At 38.2% G+C, this 11,770-nt stretch overlaps 1 protein-coding gene across 1 annotated transcript in view; it reads right to left on the bottom strand.

Moving 5' to 3' along the window:
- Positions 1-418: 418 nt before the first annotated feature.
- The window catches only part of impg1b (interphotoreceptor matrix proteoglycan 1b), a 19,460-nt gene continuing 8,108 nt past the window's right edge, over positions 419-11,770 (bottom strand). Inside the window, exons 11-14 of the mRNA XM_036209997.1 lie at positions 8,308-8,957; positions 3,871-4,090; positions 3,212-3,422; positions 419-1,697 (exon numbers count right to left, since the gene is read on the bottom strand). Coding sequence (XP_036065890.1) covers positions 1,508-1,697; positions 3,212-3,422; positions 3,871-4,090; positions 8,308-8,957 — 1,271 coding nt within the window. The 3' untranslated portion in view covers positions 419-1,507. The remainder of the gene's footprint in view (positions 1,698-3,211; positions 3,423-3,870; positions 4,091-8,307; positions 8,958-11,770) is intronic.

Below are 11,770 nucleotides of genomic sequence, written 5' to 3'. Positions count from 1 at the left end.
TTTTTACAGTTTAGTTCACTACACCAGAATTCAAATGACCAAATCGCTAATTTTATGTCCGCATATTAAAATACATGATAGTGTGGCAATTTTATTTTTAAATTCAACTAATAAATTGTTTATATAAAAATGCAATTTGGAAATTCTACAAAGGTCATAAAAATGTAATATTTATTTAATTTGGAAAATGTTTCTTTCCAAGACATATTTGTTGATCATGAAAGCATCTGCAATTTAAATAGTTTAACATATAGCATTATCCACACTGTTAATGTCTCCAGACGCAGACATGGGATCTGGAGGTTTTAGTCATTGCTTGTGCCATCACAAGTTCTGCTTTTTTGGTTGTTGTGAATTGTTTTTCTTTGTATTTTTTGGCATGATTCTTTTCAAGAGATGAAATAAGTTTGTTGTTATGGAGTTTGTTACTGAAAACACTCAACAGGTGATGTGCTGAAAATAGCATCCTGTCTGTCTCGGCGTTCCTTACAAAGGGGTGCTTTTTTTTTCTGGGAGCCACATTTTTCATAAATAATGTTGTCTGGTGCTTTCAGTCTTCTCCAAATCACATCTTTCTGATAGAAGTTGCAACGATTTTATACACAAAATCCTCTGGGTTGACTAGTGAAAATTATTCTATTACTCTATTTTTTGCCACATAAGCCGCATTTTGATGTAAGATAGTCAAGTAAAATGCCTAACCTTGTTGTAAACAATATAGCTTCATATAAAACAATACCTATTTCCTATTGTCTAAATAATGTATCTGGTCAACCCAGCCCCATTTGAGAGTAAACTAGAACACTTGTTCTTTGTGACCCAACATGGTTTTCTTGGTTCATCTAGTTGCCATGAATTGTCCCACCAAAGCAGATTTCTAAACCAAATGCTCAGGCATGGTGTGAATGTGCCCCTTAGTGTTATCGACCCAGAAAAAGGTCTAACAAGAGAACATAGACAAAAGCAAGCACTTTTCTAAAACTTGCATAAAGAAGCTTACCAACAACGTAAAAAGAGGATGGACAAGTCAGTTTCTGCAGTTGTGCATGTTAAGCTGCTTTGTGATTTAGAAAAAGAAGAAAATATGTCTAGAAAGGTAGCAAAGTTGGAGCAAGAATTAGGTGTTAGTCCTAAGATAAAGAGTAATTGGTTGTTTGAATATTTTAGTTTTGAATTGGGTTAGTAGTACATTAGATTTTTGTGCAGCACTGCACAGAGTACCTCAATACTCAGGTGTATATTTTCAATCGAGGCAAAATGCTCTTGTTCAGACTGCTGGGACTGAGAAGAGACTGAGCTTGAAGGACATGGTAATGTGGACACATGAGTTAAGATGCCATCATCATTCTCAAATACTGGGTTCTCCCTCAGAGTATTCTCAAAGGCATAGGGAGCAAGGGTGTGCCTATAATGTAAGGACACATGAGGAAGTTAACAAAATACACTTGTGCCACCCTTGGAACTAACACTTTTGAAAAATGAGTTGGAAATAAAAACAGGCTCTGACTCACACTAAAGTCACCGCCTTCCTGGTTTTCACACATTTCTTGTTGATGAATATCAAAACGCCAATGACGGCACAAACAAGGCAAAGACTCCCCACCATGCAGGTAACAATGAGTGACGGATCCAGAGGCACCGACACCAGCTCGGTGCAGCGTTCTCCATGATAGTGCCAGTATTTACCAACAGGGCATCTGAAACAAGCAACACAGAAACACCCTTAATAACACTTTCTTTTGCGGTTCAGCTTAAGAAGTAAGAAGTATCCAGAATGTGGAAATGCTGAACAAAAGACTTTGTCTTGCTGAAATAAACAAAGTCTTATGTGCTTAAGACTGCGGTCACATATCTCTAAATGCCACTGCATGGCGACCTAAATGCAAGTTTTTCAGCAAATTCAGCAGGGGCCACGTGGTGGCAATCGCACGTTTACACGCCATGCAGTGGGCGCAGAGGTTGTAAGAAAAAGTTATAGTTTTATGATACCTGGAGGACTTTCTGACATGTGCCGCCTGGGCAGATTTGGGGGTTGGGTAGTGGAAGTCTAGTGACAGGCAGGTGGCTGGAAGGCAGCGACGCAATATTTGACAGATAGGACAGTCTCCAAGGTTCATAAGGGCAACCGTGACTCACGTGGTAGAGCAGGTCTGCCAGTGAACGAAGGATTGGCAGTTCGATCCCCACTACCACCAGCCAACTGTCGTTGTGTCCTTGGGCAAGACACGTAACCCTCCCTGCTTCCAGTGTGGCTCCATTGGTGTGTGAATGCGTATGAATGTCCTGGTGATGGTCAGAGGCTGTAGAAGAGCATACTGGCAGCCACGCCTCTGTCAGACTGCCCTAGGGCAGCTCTGGCTACATCAGTTGCTTACCATCACCAAGTATGAATGAGGAGTGAATGAATAATGGGTATACAATGTAAGCACTTTGAGCGCCTGGAAAAGCGCAGATAAATCCAATCAATTGTTATTGTTATTATTAAATTATCTGATGATTGGCCCATTACAGACTGCCACCCTTCTGCCCCGTGCTGCCCTCCCACTGCCAATATCCGATTGTTAGAAATCATTTGGTGGGTGCAGACACTCAATAAGGACTGTTGATATGGGCCGGGGGCTCTGCAATGACCAAATGTCAATCTGGCAATCCTGGCCGCCACAGGGAGGGATTGATATTGCACAAAACTCATTATGGCATCACAGCAACTCTGAGACCTGCAAATTGACAAAGTGCGGTTGATGCTGAGAAGAATATGAAGATGACAGAACATTGTCTTCTCGTGGGAGCCGTGTTGTCTAAAGATTTGTAAATTTGTAAATGAGTTGTGAATGACCAGTGTTGCAGAATGGCCCTCTTTTATATACCCTGGGTGACCAGTGGCACTTGATGTGGTTGGCTACATTTACACATCGCCCAACAATCAGAGCTGCTGCCAGCTGGCCATTCAGCTGCCACCTCCCTGTGGCCACCCAGCAGTCGCCCAGTTTTGAAATAGCGTCATCCTCAATGCCTGACTCCCATTCATGACCACGCCAATTAATTTAAAAAAAAATTGGGCGGCTTTATCTAATCTTGAAGATTCTGCCAATACCTTTCCATCACATGGTGGCATTTGTATTTGTGACCATAGCATTAGCAAAGGGATACTTTTCAAAACAGAAGTCATCATAGTGGCATAACCTTCTGCCAGTCATGAACTTGCGTGTACCTGCAGGTGACTCCATGGCCTGGAATTATTTCACACTGTCCTCCATTCATGCAGTAGTCAGGCTGCAAAAAACAGGTGCTCTGGCAAGGCAATCCGTCAACGGTGCTGTAACCAGGATTGCACAGACACTCTCCTTCGTTGGTCCAACTGTTCACCACACAGCGGGAAAACTCATTGCAGGCCAGGAATTTACAGGGATCTGCTTGGTCAGCTGGAGCCACGGAACACAGAGACCGCCAGCATAGAAGACAAAGGTGAAAGACAGAGCAGAGGAGTAGAGAAAAGCTTATTAATATTAATGAAGACTCTTGGTGTCTGTAGGTTTAGAAGAGGCTTGAAGGACATTTTGATTGATGTTGAGTGGAAGCGTCTTCTTTACATAAGGCATGATTTTAATGAGGTCACTTACAGCCATGAATTCATCCAACGACCGTTTCGTTTTATTGAGCTATACCAAAGGATTGCAAACAGATGCATGCTGGGTAAAATTGGATGGGGACTCTGCAAATACTGATGTTTTTTCAGAATTGCTTCCTTCATCATTTCTTCTTTGTTTTTAATTTTGAAGAAAATTTTCCATTTATAAGTTTGCCTTGGCAAAATTATGAAGAAAATATTTTTTAAAAAGTGTTGTTTTTGTTGCCAACAAAAAGTCTCACCAGGTTCAACCTCCAAAGAACGACTGTCAATCTCGATGTCAAGACGTTTAGATGCTGCACTGCAGAAGTCTTCGAGCACACAGTGTACAGCTTCTGTGACATTATAAGGTACCGGCTTGTCCAGTTTCATCCGGCTGTTTACCACAACGCTCCCATTCCTGAAGTTGAGAATCTCCAACTGCTTGAATCCAGTCAAATTGGTCTGTAAATACGGAAGAAGCTGCACAAAAAAAGAGAAAAGCATATTATTTAAGCGCTTCATTTTATTTTAATAGTCTTCGAGACCAATTTGCGATAGAGTTCCAGTATGAAGCAAAAGGAAAAAATTGGCAGAATTCCTTTTCTTTTTATGAGAAAAATAAATATTCATAGATTGAAATTATTTAAATTACAAAAAGTACACTGTATGTTAGTGTAAACAATCTGGTAAGGTACAAAAAAATGTAAAGGTTTGCAGATATTAAATTATTCGAGACACGTTTTGCTGTATAAATGATATAAATAGTCTATAATTAAATGTTAATCCAAGCATCAAGCTTGCATAATCTTATGCAAGCGGTAAATTAAAATCCGGAACATAATTGTTGTTAGATTTAGAAGCGACATAAGGAAGACACTACACTAGTCACTAAAGCATCAGAAAACACAAAACGGAAAAAAAGAACTTCACAGTAAAACAGACTAATGCTGGTTACATCTTTTATCAGTTTGATTGCATTAAAAGTTGAGATCATGTTTGAGATAACGGTTGGCTCACAAGGAATGAGCAATTTAAGTTTTGCAGCAACCTAAAATCTTTAGTTTTTACATTTGGAGTTGATAAAAATGTCATGCAAGAGTGCCATTTCCATTAAGCCTATACTTGTTGATCCATTAAAATTAAATCGCTAAAGGACATTTTTTTGTGTTTTTCGAAAATCTATTCTTTAAGCTAACTTTAACGTTCACATTTTCTCATTTATTGTGTCCTCCCACACTTAGACGTGCAGCTCAGATAACTGAGAAACCAATCTTGTAAGACTTTAGACGGATGGCCTCTGAGTTATTCAGGATGCGGAGGAAGTCAGCCAGCTGAAGTAATGGACCTGCAGCAATGTCATCGATCTACACCACTCTCTTTCTAACCACTCCACTTTCACTTTCACGCGAGGCAACCATCAAATCGCCTCGGTGTGAGAGAGAGATTACGATACTTTAATAACAGGCCTGGGTGTTGTGCTTGAGATAAGAAGCCTTAAGGAGTTTTGCTCTGATCGGGTTACCGCACCTATCACTAGTGTTCATAGAGGCCTACTTTTCTTTAGCTTACAGTTGCTACAGATGAGGCAGAGAGCACAGTTGTGTAGCTACATTTTCTTTCGGGGCACAATGTCAAAGACGTATCATGCTTGTACACCTACAAACTGCCTTTTCTCACAACAACATACCTCAAAACTACTGCGCCTACGGCTCCTGTGATTTATTTATTTGTTGTGTACATTGATGCACAACATGCCACAAACACAACCATAACTTCACCCAACGTTACACATGTATCTACTGGTTATCATTTCAAAATAAAGCAAAACATCCCCCCACACTACAGACTTGCTATATTATGTCACTTTAGGCTTTTTATATGATCAACAAAAAAGGTAATTTCAAACTCCATGTGCAATTTTAATGGTTGCTTCACAAACCAGTAGGTACAGGAGTAAGAAAGGAAAATCTAACAGGATATATATATATATATATATATATATAAAATGTGAACATAAATTTTTACTATGTCCATTTAAATCCTTATTCATTATTTTGAAGTGAATGTCATGTTTTTTTTAAAAAAAAAAAGCCCATTTAAAGGACGAGTTGCTGACAACTCCTAAAAGGTTACCAAATATATATTGAAAGTCTAGACAATAATTGAAATACTCACCGGTTCAAACATCTGATCACTTAAATTTTGCCAGGTGGCTAGTAATATCATTAGCATTTAGCACATTGGGAAGCAGAAAATGTGGTTTGGGCAACCAGTAAAACTTGGAGATGGAGTGTCTGTAACCAATGAATTAAGATTTATATCAGGAATATTTCTAGCTCTATATCAGTGGATCAACATGATACATCTATGAGTAGTGAAATAATGCTAAAATGTGACTTTTCTGAAAATACTTAAAAAAAAATGTTTACAAATAAAACACAAATAAACAAAATAGAAATAATATTGACTATTTTTATTCCAGTTGCAGTAACAGTCCTACAGAAATATGGTACGTCTGCATCAGGTAACCCAGTCACTTCAGCATGTACAAACCTGACTGGTATCCCACTAAGAAGATTGAAACCATTATTAGCACAATGTGTATGTGTTGGCACTGACTGGAATTACGCAAAGCTTCTTACATTCAAGTCACAAACCAATGACTAAAGCAGACAAAGGTCCCATGATTCAGACTACCCAGAGCTAGTCTTTTCTGTACCAAGCAAACCAGTTATGAAAAACACAATTTGCATAAAGCTAACATGCTAATGCTAAAACCATGAAATCACATCAGTCCTCTTTATCAATCTTTCCATCAAAAGTTTTAAGGCATCACAGATACAAGCTTAAATAATGCAAGGGAATGCTAATATAGATGTTTTGTTTTATACTTCCTGTTATATTACAACACAAATAAGTTACTTACTCTAATCTCACACTTAAATTTCTCAGAGCAACACTTTGTAAATCCGGCCACAGATTATATAAACAAGGAAATGCCTGTTTTCCTTTTCATAGCAAATACCAGACAGTCTAGTATGTTAGCATGCTAGCATGCTGGTAAGCTAAGTAATGTGACCACTCAACTAACCAAAGAAAAAAAAAAGACAAAATTTTGGATCTTGAGCTAAATAAAAAATGTAGATTCTTATCTATAATATTACCATAATCCATTGACACCAGAAATACATTCAAAAGTTAAAAAGGTTGATGAAGCAGAAACTTTCAATGCCTTGGGGTTTATTAGACACAATTTTACATTACGGTTGTCATTAAATAATGATATTCTCAGGTTTGAACCAACTTTAGTTTATACCTTAAGTTTATCAGTGTAAAGTATCTCATTGGGCTGTGACTCTTTGCAACTACTTGGAAGCAAAGACTTTTAAAAAAAATAATATTTTTAATGAGTCAGATCAATATTATATGGATAATTGAGTATACTGCACCTGAAAAGTGCGGCATTTTTTGCAACACCCATTTGTGCAAAAAAAAAAGTTTCTTCGTATTTGTCGAAATACCAGATTCTCATTTGTTTCTCCAGTCATTGATAATTTATTTTGTAGGTTCTCATAAACTGTTTTTTATTGTTTTTTTTTTGCACTTGTAACTATTGATCTGTCATTAGTCGGAAGATTGGAGTTCTTTTGAAGGTTTGCGCTGGCACAGTTGCTGTGTTATTCGCTGTAATCTAATTTGTCTTTGTCCCCTGGGGTTTTCCTGTCTTATCGTAAGCTCTGACACACAAAACAACAGTGCCAATGGTGCACCAGCAGTGATATCCCCATATAATGCAGTACTGACACTGATAATAATCTCATCCAACTGTGTGTAAACTAATTTGACAAGAATTTAATTGTTTAAGAAAAAGAAATCATGACTAAAATTCAACTCATTGGCGTATAAAGCTATTATTTTTCCAGTGTGTGATAGAAACACAATAATAGCATTAAGGCAGAATTCACACAGAAGTTAGTGTAAGAATCACAGATAAATCAAGAGGCATGATTGAAAGAAAGGTTTGATATTGAAAGCATAGCTTCTCAGAAATGTTAGAACAGTGGGTGCTTTCATAGTCGTAGGTACTGCATTGAAAAAGTTAGTTAGAAAAGTAGAAAAGCCGGGTGGTCGACGAGGCATTGGAGAAGTAGATTTGTTATTGAGATAAAAATACAAAAAATACCGGAATAGATGCTAAAGTAGTTGGTTTCTTATTTCCAGATTTACTGGACGCTCCAGGGTTTGGTGACTTTCTTGATCCAGGGTGTTGTGTCTAAGCGAAACAGAACATTTTAACTGGCTTTTTCTGTCTTCAACTTCAACGTTGTGGCTCCCCTCAGAGGAACATTTCTACAAGTTGCACTCAAAACTTGGCGACACGTGTATTTTACAACCCTCCCTGGAAAACATTGTTTTTTGGTTAAAACTGCTGTGAGTGTCAAAACTGCTGTAAGTTTGAAGAACAAAATAGTGTGAGGATAAGGCCTTTTTGTAGAGTGAATCCTCACTTTTATACCACAATTTTTTAAGCACCACTTCAGGGATTTTCATCAAAACTTTTTTCTCTACTATAAGATCCATGAAAAGTAAGGTTTAATTGCACAGATAATGTCAGATATAAATGAAGCTCACAGAAGGAAGTATGAGAATGAGGCATGGAGTAGAAATATGTCCAGCACAAAGGCTTGTGTACCTACCAGCTCCAGAAAGGTATTCTCCAGTGATTTATATTCAGGCGAGCTCTTGTTGAACAGGTCGTCAGAAAACATCATGTTAGTGACCCTCAAGCTAAAGAAAACCACCAGCTCTTTGTTCTTGTCCACGGCAGTCATCAAAGGTGTGCTGACTTGTCTGGCCGGTGCGGCTGTAGATTCGTATGGATGTTCATCAGACTCTGAGGCAAATCCGCTACCACTTTCTTCTCCCAGTGAGTCGAGCACTTCCACAACCACCGTCCTGTTCTGGGTTGGCAATACTTCTTCTCGAGAACTTGAGTTGTCCACAGGGAAGTCCGCGGTGCCCGGGGCCACACTATTGAAGTTTTCCCTCGTATCACTTCCGTCGTCAGGGGTTTCACCTCTGTCTGCCGGCGATGGTGGAGGCTCCACATCTTTGTTTGCCTCAATGCCTTGAACTGAGTCTTCAGGATGAGGAGGTGAGGAAACTGGTCCTGCCTCTGTGACTAATGTCTCCTTAAGTATTGGAGCTGTAAACTGTGGTGGAACGGTGGTTTCAGCCACAGAAGTTACATTTTCCTCAGACTGAGAGTCTACAGGTGCAACATAGAGGTGGTCTTCTTCTTGCTTTGAATGGTCTGTGTTGGTCCCTTCAACTGATTTGGGCTCTTCTAAAAGAAAAGATAAATGGGCAGCAATTAATGTCAGTTCACATCCAGCTCAGTTTAGAACATTGAGTTCGGCCCAATCCAAATTCTTCCCTTCTCCAAATTTGAATATCACTTCCACTCAATGACGTCACCAATAGTTGCCGGTCAGCTACATTAGTGCGGAGCTTCCAGCACTCGAATATGCATTACAACAGTAGTTTTATGTAAAAAAGTCATGCTAAAAAAAGAAAGTCAGAAAGTAGAATTCTGTGCTTCAGAGCGCACCCACATAAAGAAATGCACTTCTCCTCAGTGGTACAGCGTGACGCGGAACCACATCGCGACGGAGTGCTTTGTATTCTTCCACTTGGAAGGTAGGCCCTTAACCTCCGTGCTCTCTTATGGGGTCCAGATGCCCCCACCCTTATATTGTTGTGTGATCCCATCCATGACAAAGGTGGACAGGATTTTTTGTCTGCCACGGACACCAATCAGGCCAAGGATAGCACAAGGGTCACAAAAATATTTCGGACTCCACTCCCACTACAAATGCCCCTACAACTGGAGGGGTAGGGAGAATGGCTAGAAAGAAGGGAAGAATTCGGATTGGGCCCTGGTCCATGATCATCACCAACTTCACTATCAAAAGATTTGGTTCTGTCTCTGTTTTCAAGTGTGTATGTAACAGCCAGAGAGTCCCATCAACAAAATATTAATATTGAGCCATAAAAACCTTTTTAGGAGTAGTGATGCAGGCACTGAGGAAATCCACCAATCAGCTTAACACGGACAAACACAAGATCCTATCATAACAGCCAAAGTTCCCAAATACACATGTACATGGACAGATACAATATCCAGTTCTAAAAACTCTTTTGAAAAATGTAAATTTTTATTCCTTTTGTCACATTTTCTGCTTTGTAAAAACTAACCCTGTGTTGAGAAAACTTGACTGTTGAACTATGTTTTGACATCTTGGAAATGTAATTAATGTAATTAATTTTTGGCTTATAATAGTCTGAGATTCTGTGAATTCAGATTTAAAAAAAGAACATTAAAGACCCAGTCCAATAAAAAATGTTTTTTTTACTGGTTCTTGTAGCCCATTTGTCATGACGGAGCACATATATAAAATAATTTAGGACTAAAACTGTGTTTCTGTATTTTTTTTATTCCAATGGTGATGGATCAGAAACAGATAAAAACCTGCCATTTGGTAGTATATCAACATAAGGGAACTAACAGTCTCACCCACAACCGAGGGGTGAATTTCTGATTAATTCCTGCTATGCCCAGAAATATTTTGGCTGAAAACTGCATAATTATATCTAACAGACTACTGGGAACAATTTTACAATAGATTAAAATACAGTTGGAGAGGGACCGTTTTTTTATGGATCGGTGTGTGTATTTGGTGTACAGTCAAGTATTAGAAATTGTGCCAAATTTGACAAAATATTGTTAACTCCCATTTTCTTTTTTTTCTAATTGATATCTTATGACTTTTGAGTCTGTGCTTTTCTAGAATCCTGGATCTACTCAATGTACTTGTGATAGTTAATAATTAAATTGCGAATGATCATCCTATGGAACATTACCTAACATCCCCAACACCATTTTCCCCCTCAGTTATTGTAACTATGACCTGTTATTTTCACTATATCACAAACCAACAATGAACTCCCTGATTGCTTCTGCACTCTGCATATCAGTCATGTCAGTTTATTTGCTTCACATGGATCAGATATGCTTTCCATATTCATCTTTCATTTAGCTTTGCTGAAAATGATACAAAAAAAACAGCTATGTATTCTGCTTGATTGTTTGCAAATACAAAAAACGTGATTGCATTATTGACACATAATTGAAATACTTCATAGAAGAACAAAAACATTTCCATCATCTAAAAGAAAATTTCATAATTGCTTTCTTTTCTTGTCTTTTGTTGCAATTTTTGTAATTGTCCTGAAGTGTGACAAAATATCTATAACAGACAAAACAATGGAACGAGATGCACATTCTCATCCTGACACAGCTGTGTCAGTGCATATTCTCAAACACTTCAGTCAAATTGAAGTTCTTGCACTTTAGGTTAGTTTGTCTGCACAGCATGGGTCTGTAATGATTCGACCCCTTGCAGGGGCCTGCGTGTTACAGGGCTTCCCGATACGTTGTATTGGCTCGGCAAGGAGCATTGGCAGGTGTGAAAACAAACCACCAAGTCTAATTGTGGTGAATTTGCCATTTCCTGAATAAAATGAGAGTTCTTTATCGACATAGCAATTATCTGAGGAAAACGGAGTGACTTCAATGGCAAATCTAATCAATTGTATTGTTATAACTCGATGAAGTTGCTTTTAAAATGGGAAATAAACATGTAAAATCGTGTTTTTCATGGTTGTATTATTATTTAAATTAAATAATTAGTTGAAAATTCTTTTTTCCATTATATTCCATACCTTATTTTTCTTAATGGTTTCATTTCTTCAGTCTTTTTCCAATATTTTACTATTTGTTTCTCATATACAGTATATCTCCTGCATGTAGATATTACCTTTTTCTAGTAAATGTTAAATAAAACTCCAATGATGATAGTTAAGACTGTAGGTATGCAGAAAATAAGGAAATTGAGCCTATTAAAGTCCATTCCATATACCAGGGGTCTGCAACATACAGCTCCAGAGCCACATGTGACTCTTTTACCCCTCCATTGTGGCTCATAATTTGAGAAAAATAAACCAACTATCTCAAACTTAAATTCATTAGCAAACAGCTGAAGGACAGTGCATATCACATTTCTGTGCGTCCTGTCTTATATTACAAAAAAAAAAAAA

This window comes from Oryzias melastigma, linkage group LG22, assembly GCF_002922805.2.
Source record: "Oryzias melastigma strain HK-1 linkage group LG22, ASM292280v2, whole genome shotgun sequence".
NCBI classification, from domain to species: domain Eukaryota; kingdom Metazoa; phylum Chordata; class Actinopteri; order Beloniformes; family Adrianichthyidae; genus Oryzias; species Oryzias melastigma.
This window is presented reverse-complemented; position numbering and strand designations above follow the sequence as displayed.